Raw genomic sequence first — 16000 nt, 5'->3', positions numbered from 1 at the left:
TAGTGTAGTGCGTCCTCTGCACAGTGTTCAGCTAAAGCTATGAGTTAGTGTAATGCGACCTCTGCACAGTGTTCAGCTAAAGCTACAAGTTAGTGTAGTGCGACCTCTGCACAGTGTTCGGCTAAAGCTACAAGTTAGTGCAGTGCGAACTCTGCACAGTGTTCAGCTAAAGCTACAAGTTAGTGTAGTGTGACCTCTGCACAGTGTTCAGCTAAAGCTACCTGTAGAAGATTGGTGGTGTTTTTCTGATCCTATCACTACCGCAGGCAGCTACATTATTTACAAGTAAGTGTAGTGCGTCCTCTGCACAGTGTTCAGCTAAAGCTACCTATAGAAGATTGGTGGTGTTTTCCTGATCCTATCACTACCGCAGGCAACTACATTATTTACAAGTTAGTGTAGTGCGACCTCTGCACAGTGTTCAGCTAAAGCTACAAGTTAGTGTAGTGCGACCTCTGCACAGTGTTCAGCCAAAGCTACCTGTAGAAGATTGGTGGTATTCTCATACTAATAATACTACAGGCAGGCAGTTGATTTTGCTAGCTGCAGTATCATATACATATATATCCCAGCTTAGTGCTGCTACATCTCACTGCAGGCCATTAGTATGTCTGGAAGGCCAACAAGGAGAGGCAGACAGTCACAAGCCAATAAAAGAGGGCAAGCAGGCTCTGTGTCTAGAGGCAACAGTGCTGGTAGTGGACACGGTGCATCCTCATCAGCACGTGGCCGTGGGACACGCTTGGCCTTTTTTTCGGCAGCTGGCCGTGTTGAGCCGCAACATGCAAAAGACTTGGTTGAGTGGATGACTAAGCCGTCCTCATCCTCCTCATCCTCTCTCACCCATGCTCAGGGTACTTTGGCAAAGCAGTTGCTAACCCGGCCTCTTCCCTCAGCTCAATGGAATCAGTCACTCCTTCCCTAGCCCCACCATGTCCTCCTGAGGAGTCCCCCGAACTGTTTGACCACAGTGTTGGGTACATGCTCCAGGAGGATGCTCAGCGTTTTGAAGGCTCCGATGATGGTACTCAGCTAGAGGAAGGCAGTAACGTGAGCCCAGAGAGAGGGGGTGCCCAAGAAGGACAGCAATCTGGCAGTCATGTTGCCCCTGCTGCAGCATACTGCCAGGTTTGCTCCAGTGATGAGGGAGGGAGGGGATGATGAGGTCACTGACTCCACGTGGGTGCCTGATAGGAGAGAGGAGGAGTAGGAGTCACATCACCAACGAGGCAGGATGCCCTCCCGGGGCCAGCTTAAGGGCAGCACACTGACTGCATCACACCGCAAAGCTCCGCATGTGCAGGGCGCTGCTGTCTCTGCGCGTTATTCCAAAAGTTCTTTGGTGTGGGCCTTTTTTGAGACGAGTGCATCAGATCGCACCGCTGCTATTTGCAACATATGTCTCAAGCGTATCTCGCGTGGCCAAAACATCTCCCGCTTGGACACCACATGCTTGACCAGACATAAGTTGACCTGCCATGCAGTTCGTTGGCAAGCGTACCTAAAAGACCCACACCAAAGAACAAAGAGGACCTCTCCTTGCTCCTCATCAGCTGAGATCTCCAACCCCACTATACCTTCAGTCCTCTCTGAGACCTGCACTGAGAGGAATGAAGGTGTAGAATTAGGTGTGTCACAGCCAAGTACTTGTGGGCAATCTGCTATCGGTACACAGGCGTCAGATTGTACCAGGCAAATTTCCCTGCCCAAGCTGCTGCACCGCCGAAAGAAGTTCGCTCCCAGCCATCCACACGCCTAGCGGTTGAATGCTAGCTTGGCAAAATTGCTAGCACTTCAACTGCTACCTTTTTAATTGGTAGACTCTGCCCCTTCTGTGAGTTTGTGGAATGTGCGGTTCCTCAGTGGCAGGTACCCAAACGCCACTTTTTCTCACCGAAGGCGATTCCGGCATGTGGAAGGCAAAGTCCATGCCTCGCTGGACAGGGCGGTCAGCGGTAAGGTGCATATTACCTCTGACTCACGGTCCAGCAGGCATGGACAGGGACGTTACCTAAGTTTCACAACACATTGGGTGACTCTGCTAGCAGCTGGGAAGGATGCAGGACAAGGTGCAGTAGTGTTGGTGGTTGTTCCGCCAACACGCCTCCAAAATGCTACTACTGATGATTCTGACACACCTCTCTCCTCCACCCCTCTTCTTCTTCTTCCTCCATGGCCTCTTCCTGTGCTTTGTCCTCGGAACCAGCGATGCTCCATAGGTGTTCAGGGGGCTACATAACTACGCAGGCCAAAAGATGCCATGCGGTGCTTGAGCTGGTGTGCTTGGGGGACAGGAGCCACACTGGGGCAGAGGTTCTGTCAGCTCTGCAGGGGCAGGTTCAGAGGTGGTTGACGCCACGCCAACTTAAGGCAGGAATGGTGGTTTGCGACAATGGCACCAACCTCCTCTCCACCCTCCGACAGGGACAAATGACCCATGTGCCCTGTTTGGCTCATGTCCTTAACTTGGTGGTGCAGCGGTTCTTGGGCAGGTACCCGGGCTTACAGGATGTCCTGAGGCAGGCCAGGAAAGTCTGTGTGCATTTCCGCCGGTCATAAAATGCCAGTGCTTGGCTGGCTGACCTCCAAAAGGAATTTAACCTGCCCAAGAACCGCCTAATCTGTGACATGCCCACTAGGTGGAACTCAACGTTGGCCATGCTGCAGCGGCTGCACACACAGCAGAGGGCCATCAATGAGTACCTGTGTGACTATGGCACCAGGACAGGGTCAGGAGAGCTTGTTTTTTTTCCCCACACCAGTGGGCCATGATCAGGGATGCATGCACTGTCCTGTCACCATTTGAGGACGCCACGAGGATGGTGAGCAGTGACAGTGCATGCATCAGTGACACTGTCCCCCTTGTCCACCTGTTGGAGCACACGCTGCATGGAATAATGGACAGGGCACTTGAGGCAGAACAGAGGCAGGAAGAGGAGGACTTCTTTAGCTCTCAAGGCCCCCTTTATCCAATGTTCCTGCATGCCCGCCAATCACACAGGAAGAGAACGAGGAGGAGGAGGAGGAGGAGGAAGAGGAGGATTGTGTCAGCATGGAGGTGGAGCCTGGCACTCAGCATCAGCAGCAGTCTTTAAGGGATCATTTACAGTCCCAAGAAAACCATGGACTTGTACGTGGCTGGGAGGAGGTGGCTGCGGATCATGTCGTCCTTAGTGACCCAGAGGACTCCGGACCGAATGCCTCAGCAAACCTACGCTGCATGGCCTCCCTGATCCTGCAAAGCCTGCGGAAGGATCCTCGTATTCGTGGTATCAAGGAGAGGGATCGATACTGGCTGGCAACCCTCCTTGATCCACGTTACAAGGGTAAGGTTGCCGACCTTATCTTGCCGTCACAGAGAGAGCAGAGGATGAAGTTACAAACTCCTGTTCCTGGACAACGTGCTGCTGAGGCTTCGGTCAGTCAAAGAAGGAGCGGTGGAGAAGGTGGCTGTCTGACCGATGCGTTCAGACAATTTTTTAGTCCGCAGCCCCAAGGTATGATTGATTCCAGCAACCATCGCCAGCGTCTGTTTTACATGGTGCAGGAATACCTAGGGGCAAGATCTGACTTGGACACTTTTCCCACTGAAAATCCTCTGGGTTACTGGGTCATGAGAATGGATCACTGGCCAGAGCTTGCACAGTATGCAATTGAGCTACTGGCCTGTCCTGCATCCAGTGTTCTTTTGGAATGCACATTCAGTGCTGCTGGAGGTTTTAGAACCGATCACAGGGTGAGCCTGTCCACCGACTCGGTCGATGGACTGACCTTCATAAAAATGAATCAGTCTTGGATCACCACCAGCTACCAAGCACCTGATGCTGATGTAACCGAATAGTTTTTTTGAAATGTCAGATCCCTTCAAGACTGCCTATGCTAATGCTGAGTGACTATCCTGTTATGCTGAGTGACTATCCTCTTCCTCCTCAATGATCATGCTGATAGCTTGTAAGAATATTTTTGGTTCTGGGCCCCCCCACCAGTGGCTAAGGCCCAATTTTTCAACAGGGGCGTGTAATTACAAATGATACAATACTTTGCAGCAGGGCTTGTTCCTGCGCTCCAACTAGAGCATCTGTGAGGGGTTGCAGTGTTGTGGCACCAGCACCAGTGCCTAAGGCCCAATTTTTCAGCCCCTGTTTAGCAGGAGCGTGTAATTACAATTTTTGATGCAATATTTTACACAAGGGCTCATTCCTGCGCTCCAACTAGAGTATCTGTGAGGGGTTGCAGTGTTGTGGCACCAGTGTCTAAGGCCCAATTTTTCTGACCCTGTTCAACAGGGGCATGTAATTACAATTCTTGATCTAATATTTCACAGCAGAGCCCGTTCCTGCACCCACCAAGAGTAACTGTGAGGGTTTACAGTGTTGTGGCAACACCAACACCTAAGGTCCCAATTTCTGCAGAGTATATAGGGCAGGCCCCTACTTTCAAACATCCAACAAACGACTCCTACTTGCAAACGGAAAGAGACAACAGGAAGTGAGATGAAATCTACCCCTAGGAAGGGAAATTCTCTCCTGTAAGAGTTAATATGGGAAAAATGTGTCTCCTTTCCACTGATGCTTTATCACCAATCCTTGTTTCACTAAAAACCCCAAATTGACAAAAAACATTTGTCATTGAGACAGAAAGTGAGGTAAAATCTTCTGAAGAGGTGCACAGACAGCAAAACAAATGTCACAGGGGTGATAACCCTTCCCTATGTTTTTCAAGAAGCTTTAAAAATAGATTTTTTGGCTGGAGCTACACTTTAAAAATGTACCAGTTCAAAATTACAAACAGATTCTACTTAACAACAAACCTACAGTCCCTGTCTTGTTTGCACCGCCTGTTTACTGCTGTTCAGAGGGCCTTAATTTCCATACAAGACCCAAAGGGCCTGGTAATGGACTGGGGGGGTACCCATGCCATTTGTCTCACTTATTTTAATCCATATTACCGGGACTGGACATTACATTAAAGCCGTAAGCAGTTTTAAATGACTTTTACTCCTTTAAAAATGTGATTTTGTGCAGGGACCATTCTAAGCACGGGAAACGCGCGCCACTTTACAGGCATACTATAGACACCCCCCCAGGTACGATATTTAAAGAAATATTTCACTTTTTTTTTCACTTTAAGCATAATTAAAATCACTGCTCCCCAAAAAAGGGCAATTTTTGAAACTTTTTTTTGCATTGATACATGTCCCCTGGGGCAGGATCCGGGTCCCCAGACCCTTTTTAGGACAATACCATGCAAATTAGCCTTTAAAATTAGCACTTTTGATTTCAAACGTTCGAGTCCCATAGACTTCAATGGGGTTCTAAAGTTTGCGCGAATTTTCGGTCCGTTCGCAGATTCTGGTGCGAACCGAACTGGGGGGTGTTCGGCTCATCCCTAGTGTCCACTATAATGTCAGAGTCCCGATTAAAAATCTCCGTTATAACTAATAATAAAAAAAAAATTGTAATAAAAATGCCATAAAACTATCACCTATTTTGTAGACATTATAACTTTTGCGCAAACCAATCAATATACACTTATTGCGATTTTGATTTTTTTTTTTTTTCCAAAAATATGTAGAATACATATTGGCCTAAACTGAGGAAAAAAATGTTTTTTTATATATTTCTGGGGGATATTTATTATAGCAAAAAGTAAAAAATATTGCGTTTTTTTTCAAAATTGACGCTCTTTTTTTGTTTATAGTGCAAAAAATAAAAAACGATCAAATACCACCAAAAGAAGGCTCTATTTGTGGGAAAAAAAGGATGTCAATTTTGTTTGGGTGCAACGTCGCACGACCGTGCAATTGTCAGTTAAAGCGACGCAGAGCCGAATCGCAAAAAGTGTTGAAGTGGTTAACTTTGTCTCAGGTTTGTGAGCAAGCAGTGGATCAGGGCCAATAACCCAAAAGGGCAGGGCCTGCATACCTCAATGGACTTTAAGAGAAAATAGTTTAAAAATCTTATTTTCTTTCTTGTGTATTCAGATACACAGAATTTGAAGATATTCTTAGATGACTGGAATAGGCAAAAAGCCACTAAAAAGATCCAAACAATATGAATATGACACTACACAAAGTGTACAAATCAATGTCAATTGAACAACAACAGGAAAGGCTAAAACCTAACATGCCTAACCCTTGGCATCAGGGAAAAGAGTGGTTATTGCTAGCGGCTATAGCAGCCGATAGTGATAATCACAGGTAAAACCCAGCATGCTGGTTGTACCCAGGTTAATCGCTCGATCAATTGGTGCATTCAGCCTGCCCATAAGTGGTTTGAATCTACCTTAGCGTTGTTGACCTTGTAGGTGGAAAGGTCCTTGAGGGGAGAAAGTACCACAAGGGGTACGATCCTTCTTGATAATAACAGACTCCTTGGAAAATGGGAGTAAGAGTACAGATGGAATGTTGATCACCAAAATAGGTTCTTCACCAAAATGGAAAAGCAAAATCTTAGTGGCTGGGACTAGTCACACTGGGGTACTGGAACCCACATAAGTGAGGAAGGGCAATCGCCAAAGATGCTCTATAGTAGGGTCTAAAATGGTGCTAGAGGGAAGAACCTAAGCTACTAAACAAAAAGGTAGGCGAGGAACCCAATAGGATAGGCAAACTAAAAAGGCCCTTTTCTGGCTTCAACACCTGCAGTTTAAGTGGAAGGTAGACTCTGAACACCTACGAAGAACCACAGATATTGAAGATGGAGACTATCGGTCTTTTGCTCTCTTGCATTCTGTGTTGAGACAGTAGAATAGTGTAAGGACCTTGAGGATTTAGAAAGCCACTGGCAAGTGCACAACCTAAGAAACACCTTCCTTCAAAAGGCAAGTGAATAAGGCATTCTATAACCACCTCTATACCATTGTATTATAAATAAAAATGCTGCAAACAAAATCACAATGTACAGAGCAATTCAGAGTGGCACTTTGCTGTGTAATTGCTGTAAAGCAACAACGGCTATCACATAAACACCAATAATGTTTGTAAGCAGGAAGGAGGATTGGCAGATTGAAGGTGAACGTGGGGACCTTAAAGTGGCAATGGCCACCGATGATTAGAGATTATTTGTTTTTTTTTAAAGGTGGGGGGAGTTAAAGTGCCACTAATCACCACCAATTGTAGTTTTTGGGGGTTTTTTTGGGGGGGGGGGGTGATGGTTCAATTTTGCCACAGACCAGCAACAACTGTGGGATATTTTTTTTTTCAGCGATAAAGAGATGAAAGGTACGTTTTCAGCTAGGGATTTGAAAGCCCCACTCCTCGTTCCTGTCTTTCTTTAGGGCTTCGAGACAGATTAGAGCGATTCTGATTGGTCACGTCCTGGCACATGACCACTTTGACCAATCAGAATCAGTGGCGTCTCCAGCTTTCATATTTAGGGGGGGCACATGGGGGGACAGGGACAAAGTAGGGGGGCAACTATAAAATGCATATATATATATATATACACACCCTATTTCCCCGAAAATAAGACCTAGCGCGATTGTCGGTGATGGCTGCAATATAAGCCCTACCCCCCAAATAAGCCCTAGTTAAAGTCCTTGTAGGTCTTATTTTCAGGGTAGGGCTTATTTTCGGGGAAACAAGGTAGGGCTTATTTGGGGGGTAGGGCTTATATTGCAGCCATCACTGACAATCACGCTAGGTCTTATTTTCGGGGAAACAGGGTATATATATATATATATATCTATATATATATATATATATATATATAGATATATAGATATATCTATATCTAGATATAGATATATAGATATAAATAAATACTGGGGCCCTTTACTACGACCCCACAACGGCCCTTTCACATGTTCTGCAGTGAGCTCCATTCCTACTGTATTGGGGTCCCCCAGGGTGGCAGAAAACAAGATATATATGTCACCAACATACCAAGAAAATATAAGGATCCAAAGCAGTGGGAGAACTATCAGGGTTGCAAAGGTTGTCTTGCCTCCGGGCCCTGGTGTTCTGCCACTGTGGGGTTCCCCAGCCTCCTCTTGCTGTTCTGCCCCTGCTATTGACTGCTCTGGTCTGGCATCTCTTGGAATTTACAGGCTGGTTCTCCTGTCCTAAGGATGGGAGAAATCAGTCTGTTTTTTCAGTAACTGAGAGTCCGGGCCCCCTCTAGCCCCCCCTAGGGACACCATTGATCAGAATTACTTAGATCTATCCCGAAAGCCCTAAGAAAGGAAGGGGAAGAAGAGCTGGGCTTTCAAGTCCCCAAGACGGGGTAGGCAGTGACAGCTAATCACCCATAGTGCAATGGGAACCGTAAAGGAGGGTGTACAATGTTAGTTCACCTTTTAATTTTTAGCAAAAAGGTGAACTTACACTTTAGGTACACTGGTAGCAACAAAGCATGAATGCTGCATTTACAAAGGATGTGACATTTACAATCGATAGATATAGATAGACTTAAGCTTTCTTTCTACTAGTTTTTATTTTTTCTTTATTTCACTTCTCCTATACTCACTGTATACAATCTTGACATTAGTCCAAGGAGCTGGCACCTCCATTAGTAATCGAACGATTGCTATTTCAAATATCACGGTCTTCCCAGAGCCAGTTGGTGCACACATGACAAAATTCTTATTTGAATAGAGAAGCTAGGTGGAAAATGTGTTAAACAAAGAAAAATTAATTATAAAGCTCAACAGTGGAATACTTGATGCAAATCTATTGGGTATAGGGAGTCTGCCTAGAGCAGTGATGGCGAACCTTGGCACCCCAGATGTTTTGGGACTATATTTCCCATGATGCTAATGCACCCTACAATGTAGCTGAGCATCATGGGAAATGTAGTTCCAAAACACCTGGGGTGCCAAGGTTCGCCAACACTGGCCTAAAGCAGGCATTTCTAGGTCAAGTAGCTTCTATTTATTTCCAGAGCACTGTAGAAGCTTGAAAAAAATGTAGCCCTCTGCTGTAAAACTTCAGAACAGTGTTTGGTGTAATTGATTTGCTGTCTCCTGCCTTGTACCTACCTACCGAGTAATAAATGAAATGGAAAGTCACACTAGCCAATAAGAAGGAGCAGAGGTCAATTTAACAGCATAAAAGTCCAAACAGGTACCCTTTATTCCTAAATTCAAGGCAAATAGCTAAATGCAGCTCTTACACACTGCTCAACCTTATCTCGCAGGGAAAGAGACCAGATTTTTCTCTGGTACAGTTCAAGAGCACTTACAAATCTTCCTCCTATCCCCTCCTTGTGACTGTACAAGAAGTAAAATTCAGGTTTTTTGACTTCTTACACATAAAAATTACATAAGGATGTATTACACAGGTGCATTCATTTGTGTCTTTTACAGTATCTCACAAAAGTGAGTACACCCCTCACTCTTTTGTAAATATTTTATTATACTTTTTCATGTGACTTTTTCTTTGCTATAATGTAAAGTAGTGAGTGTACAGCTTGTGCAACAGTGTAAATTTGCTGTCCCCTCAAAATAACAACACACAATCATTATTGTCTAAACCGCTGGCAACAAAAGTGAGTACACCCCTAAGTGAAAATTTCCAAATTGGGTCCAATTAGCCATTTGGCCTCCCCGCTGTCATGTGACTCATTAGTGTTAGAAGGTCTCAGGTGTGAATGGGGAGCAGGTGTGTTAAATTTGGTGTTATCGCTCTCTCTCTCTCATACTGGTCACTGGAAGTTCAACATGGTGCCTCCATGGGAAAGAGCTCTCTGAGGATCTGAAAAAAAGAATTGTTGCTCTACATAAAGATGGCCTAGGCTATAAGAAGATTGCCAAGAACGTGAAACTGAGCTGCAGCACGGTGGCCAAGACCACACAGCGGTTTAACAGGACAGGTGCCACTCAGAACAGGCCTCGCCATGGTCGACCAAAGAAATTGAGTGCACGTGCTCGGTATCATATACAGATGTTGTCTTTGGGGAATAGACGTATGAGTGCTGCCAGCATTGCTGCAGAGGTTGAAGGGGTGGGGGGTCAGCCTGTCAGTGCTCAGACCATAAGCCGCACACTGCATCAAATTGGTCTGCATGGCTGTCGTCCCAGAAGGAAGCCTCTTCTAAAGATGATGCACAAGAAAGCCCACAAACAGTTTGCTGAAGACAAGTAGACTAATGACATAGATTGCTGGAGCCATGTCCTGTGGTCTTATGAGACCAAGATAAACTTATTTGGTTCAGATGGTGTCAAGCGTGTGTGGCGGCAACCAGGTGAGGAGTACAAAGACAAGTGTGTCTTGCCTACAGTCAAGCATGGTGGTGGGAGTGTCATGGTCTGGGGCTACAAGAGTGCTGCCGGCACTGGGGAGCTACAGTTCATTGAGGGAACCATGAATGCCAACATGTTCTTGTCAGGGCTGGGCTCAGCCCTTCCTTCTCTGAGCTGGCCGCTCAGCTGTCGGCTAATTGCCAGCTCCTTTCCCTCCACAGTGACTCAGCTGTTGATGATCTGCTTGTCAGTCCTGGCTACTTAAAGCCGTCCAGCTCACTTCATCTCTGCCTTCGCCTTTGGTCACATCTCAGAGACTTTCTCCTGCGTTCCTGATGAAGGCTTGCTCGGCTGACGTCCCTTCTGGCTCCTGATCCTGCTTGCTGTACTTCACGTTTATCTCTGGCTCTCTGACATTGGCAGACTACCCGATCTGGTTACTGAACTCTGGCTATGTATTGACTACGCTTACTCTGTTTACCTTTTTATTATTATTAAACAAGTGTGATTAACTATACTTCTGTCTCGGTCTGATTCATGGTTTCTGACAGTTCTGTGACATACTTAAGCAGAGCATGATCCCCTCCCTTTGGAGACTGGGCCGCAGTGCAGTATTCCAACATAACGACCCCCAAAAACACCTCCAAGATGACCAATGCCATGCTAAAGAAGCTGAGGGTAAAGGTGATGGACTGGCCAAGCATGTCTCCAGACCTAAACCGTATTGAGCATCTGTGGGGGATCCTCAAACAGAAGGTGGAGGAGCGCAACATCCACCAGCTCCGTGATGTCCTCATGGGGGAGTGGAAGAGGACTCCAGTGGCAAACTGTGAAGCTCTGGTGAACTCAGTGCCCAAGAGGGTTAAGGCAGTGCTGAAAAATAATGGTGGCCACATAAAATATTGACACTTTAGGCCCAATTTGGACATTTTCACTTAGGGGTGTATTTACTTTTGTTGTCAGCGGTTTAGACATTAATGGCTGTGTGTTGAGTTATTTTGAGGAGACAGCAAATTTACACTGTTATACAAGCTTTACACTCACTACTTTACATTGTAGCAAAGTGTAATTTCTTCAGTGTTGTCACATGAAAAGATATAAATATATACAAAAATGTGAGGGGTGTACTCACTTTTGTGAGATACTGTATATCTGCCTAGAGTTGACCCTTACTAACATTTAAGGGCACCACAGACATAAATAGAATTGTTTGTATTTATCATATTATTCTTTTCTCTGTGTTCATTGAAAGACACAGAGATCTTGACTGCTGTGTTATATCACTACCTGCAGGATTAGGACACTAGGCACAAAAGCAATGCCCAGGGGCTGCTCTTGCTGATAGAAAAAACCCTCATCTGCTAGAGGCAGCTCAGTTAGCCACAAAGCAGTACATAGAGAAACAATGGGTCCTAGCCATAACCAAAAAAGTGGGTACCAGTACAAAAAATGTTTACTTCTGTTCACTGAAAGACAAAGCAGGGATCCAGAAGATGTTGAGTATTATGACATCCCAAAGCAGCGTCTACTGTGGGGTCGAGGACTAATGGAAACAACAATTTTCCTCAGTCAAGTACAACTACACTGCCATCTGTAAGAGCCCTTTAACAGGGGCGATTCGATCTTTGTACACATGCAATTATAACAGTCATATTAGAAGCATACCAGAGGTCTTTTCCTTAATCCACAGGGAAGCATGACCCTTTAGTAAGCCACATTTTGGGCACACAAAGACCACATGGGCCCACTCAGGCCAAGAATCCCAGGATACAATTCTAATGATCCAGCTTCAAAGGGTTGTCTAGTATCTCCTCTTTGAGTCTTCTTTCATGGGGCTGCATATGTGCACACCTATGTTTGTACTGGGAGCATGCTGCTCCAGCCTGGGTCTGCTGCTCCAGCTCCGAGTCTTGTACTAAAGTTTGGGAGCTGGGAGGACCAGTTCTTCATCTCTGCGATAGCCTTTGACTGGCTATCACAGTGATCAGTAACTGTACATTCCATCCTTGCATTCTTTCTTTTGTTGAATAGAGAAAAAGACACATTGTAATTTGTATCTTTTTCTTCTTGCTAAAGGAAAAAAAAAAAAAAGTTTAAAAAATATAATAAAATAATAGCTAGATTAGGAATTGATTAAGGTCAGTGTCAGGGTCAGTGTGTATTAAGTAGGATTAAAAAAGCTTACTTGGTATCAGTTATGGTAATGGAAAGAAATATCAAGTTAAATTTCAAAAACATTTTTTTTTTTTTACTATTTTGGATCAGTTTTCCTTTGATAATAAAAAATCTGAAGATATCCATTACCATTTACCACTAAATGAAATCCTAATTTGTCTTGAAAAAAACAAGGTATAAATTTATCTGGATACACTAAGTAGTTGTATAGGTATGTACAGTTTTACTAATACATACTAATGTTGCAAAACTGGGGTCAGGCTTTAAAGGATAAGGTCACCTTTCAAGAAAAAATTATAAACGCATATATTTTTGCAAGAAAAAAATGGTCAGACAAGCCCTGCAGCTTTCTACCCGTACCTTTATACGGGCTGTTTGTTGAAAGCTGCTTGACTTGTGAATAAACTAAAAGAGCGCTCAGCCACCTCACAGTTCATTCTGAACTACACGTTGTGAGCCGTGGTGGATGATGGTAGTTGTAGTTCATTCATTTGCAAGAAACTGTGAATGAATGATGCGGCCGTGTGGGCAGAGCCCCGCAGGACCACTTTTATTTTTTTTTTTAAATTGTGACAGCGGGTGCCTGGAGAAGATCCCTCACCCGCTGTCACACCGGGGGGGGGGGTTAACCGGAGGAAATGGCTGCAGGAGCTGAAACATGTTATATGCGCCACCCTAAATATGCTTAGGAAGAACTGCTTGCAGGAAAAGCATCCCACAAACACTCCTATAGATCATATTGTACACATGTTTACGCGCATTTGCATTTATAAGCGTTCTTCCCCAAAATGCGCATTTAGGCGCGTCAAGCATGGTTTCTGCCGGAAAGCTCTTCTCAAAAACACACTTATGTTTTTTTTTCCCAGCCTGTAAATGCCCAAATGTGCATAGACACATAGGCTAACATAGAGTTGTTTCTACAGGCTGAAAGAAAAATTGCCAAACGCCTGTATAAAAATTTAATTTGTGTTGAATGTGCTACTCTAATTTAAATACACCACTTTCTTAAAAATCGTACCTGTGCAAACATTATAAACCAAGACCATATGTCTCATGCAATGGTACCTAATTTTCCAAACAACTGAATGTGCCCTAAGTATATTTCAACATGAAATCAATACAAAATTGATATATAACATTAACATCCAAAATGTCCAAACTATAATGTCCAAATTCTTGTGCAATGTGCAATAGATGCAGAGGTTTCTGTTAAGACCATCCTTTATAACGTATATCATCCGTGACTCTTTGTGACACTTCCACCACTTTAGTGACAATGCCACCACCACATGGATTAGCCATTCACCAGATGCCAGTATAAATGCGCCTTTGGTTCATTTAGAAGGGATAACCACTCCACCTGCAATGTATATGGTAAAAGTGTGAGAGCTGGGCGTGGAAGTCCGGAAGAGCTGCCCCCCCTGATGAGATAGGATTCTTGAGGGTATTCCAAGCTAGCTTGTGTCTATTTGGTCCCCATACGAAAGTGTTGATGATTTTATCAATCGTTTTAAAGATCTTTAGGGGAATAAGTACTGGTGAGTTCCAAAACATATAGAGGAACTTTGGCAGTGGGATCATCTTGGTAAGGTTGATCCTCCCCATCACCCCCAGTGGGAGTCATGCCCAGGATTGTGTACGAGATTTCAGATGCGTGAAAAGCAGTTCAATATTACTGTTGATGAATTCTAGAGGCTCTCTATTGATTTGTACACCTAGATATTGAATAGACGCTACCCTTTGCATGGGAGAGAAGCCGAACAGCGTGTGGGGGGTGACACGTCTAGGGGCAGAATTTGTGATTTGGACCAGTTCATACCCAGTCCTGACTGTTTTCCGAATTCCTTGATGGTCTGAAGGGCACTCTGTAGAGACGGGCCAGTATCTTCCAAGTAGAGGAGCATATCATCTGCATAAAGGCTCACCGTTTCTAACAGGAATCCCATACGAAGACCATGTATATTTGGGTTCATTCTAAGTGAGATGGCGAGTGGTTCAACTGCTAGAGCGTATAGGAGTGGGGATAATGGGCAGCCCTGTCGGGTTCCCCGCCCCAGAGGGAAGGGGTCCGACATCCACCCGTTCACTGTCACTCGGGCCTCTGGGGATAAGTGTAGCAACTGTACCCATTTAATGAAGTTGGGACCGAACTCGCAGCCCTTCAAACACTCCCATAGATATCCCCACTCCACAGAATCAAACGCCTTAGTGGCATCTAATGTTACCACCGCTCTAGTTCCTATCGTCTCATGGCTTGCTTGAATGTTCATATGCAGTCGACGTAGATTCATGGCTGTATTTTTTCCAGGCACGAACCCCGTCTGATCAGGGTGAATAAGGGACAAGATAATTTGATTAAGGCGGGTGGCTAATACTTTCGCCAGTATTTTTATGTCCACCGGGAGTAGTGAGATTGGGCGGTATGAGTCTGGGTATTGGGGATTTTTACCCTGCTTGGGGAGCACTATAATCACCGCTTGGCGGAGGGATTCGGATTCAAAAATATGGTTATATAACTTCAGTAATTCAGGGGCTAGCACCTCCCAGTAGGCTGCATAAAAATCCAGTGGTATACCGTCTCGACCAGGGGCCTTTGCGGGTGCCAGGGATGCTATCGCTGCCGCGATCTCATCCGTGGTAAGGGGGGCCACTAGGTCCGCCATCTGGAACTCGGAAATTTGAGGGAAGGGGATGTTTTGGAGGAAGGTCGGGTCTCCTCTGCAGTGACATTTACTCGGGAGGAGTAAAGATCAGCATAGTATGCTTGGAATGCCGCTGCCACCGACGAAGGATCCGTTAACAATGCGTTTTGTGGATCTAGCAGGGAAACTACCACCGGTGGCCTAGTGTCTTGATGGGCCAGATATGCAAAAAGCTTTCCCGCTCGCTCTCCCTGTTCAAACACCCGCTGCCTTGAGAAGCAAAGCTTCTGTTTAGCCTTTTCAAAGTGTAATTGATCTACTATACGAGTTTGAAGCTTAAGTGCTGAGGCTTTAGCTGGCGTAGGATCTAGCTTGAATTCATCCGTTACTGACTCAGGTTTTTCAGAGGCCTGTTGAAGCAGTACTTTTGAAGAAGCTTTCAATCTATTTATGCATCGAGACAGAATGAAACGGACATGCAGTTTAAATGTCTCCCAGACTAGACCTATCGAAGCCGATAGGAATTAGAACTGCCATTCCCCTTGTATGTCTTCCTGGTCTTTTAAAGCGGACAGCCAAAAGGGATGGAGACGCCATGCGTGGGGCCCTGCTTGTGGGGCGAGGTGCAGGGATGCCCAGCATGGAGCATGATCAGGCAGGGACCTAGTGTGATAGCCTGAGTCTCTCAACAAGGGAAGCAGAACATCTGAGACCAGAATAAGATCTATTCAGGACATGGTAGAGTGTGTCGCTGAGAAACATGAGAATGCCTGGGTGTTCGGGTGCTTATATCGCCATGTGTCTGTCAGCGAAAATTCTGCAGCGTGCGCCCAAAACGGGTAGTGTTAGGGAGTTGAGCATTCTGACTCAGCTGTAGTCTGTCCGCTGCCGGATTCAGAATCATATTAAAATCCCCAAGCCAAATGGCTGGGATTGTGGGGTGTTGTGCCATATACAGAAAGCCCTCATTAACCAGATTTGAATTGTATGGTGGGGGAATA

The 16000-nt window shown here is 45.3% G+C and overlaps 1 protein-coding gene across 1 annotated transcript in view; it reads right to left on the bottom strand.

Annotated features, from left to right (window-relative positions):
* HFM1 (helicase for meiosis 1) overlaps positions 1–16000 on the bottom strand; it is a 441821-nt gene that overhangs the window by 257450 nt on the left and 168371 nt on the right. Inside the window, exon 6 of the mRNA XM_073592028.1 lies at positions 8469–8601. Coding sequence (XP_073448129.1) covers positions 8469–8601 — 133 coding nt within the window. The remainder of the gene's footprint in view (positions 1–8468; positions 8602–16000) is intronic.

This window comes from Aquarana catesbeiana, linkage group LG07, assembly GCF_042186555.1.
Source record: "Aquarana catesbeiana isolate 2022-GZ linkage group LG07, ASM4218655v1, whole genome shotgun sequence".
NCBI classification, from domain to species: domain Eukaryota; kingdom Metazoa; phylum Chordata; class Amphibia; order Anura; family Ranidae; genus Aquarana; species Aquarana catesbeiana.
This window is presented reverse-complemented; position numbering and strand designations above follow the sequence as displayed.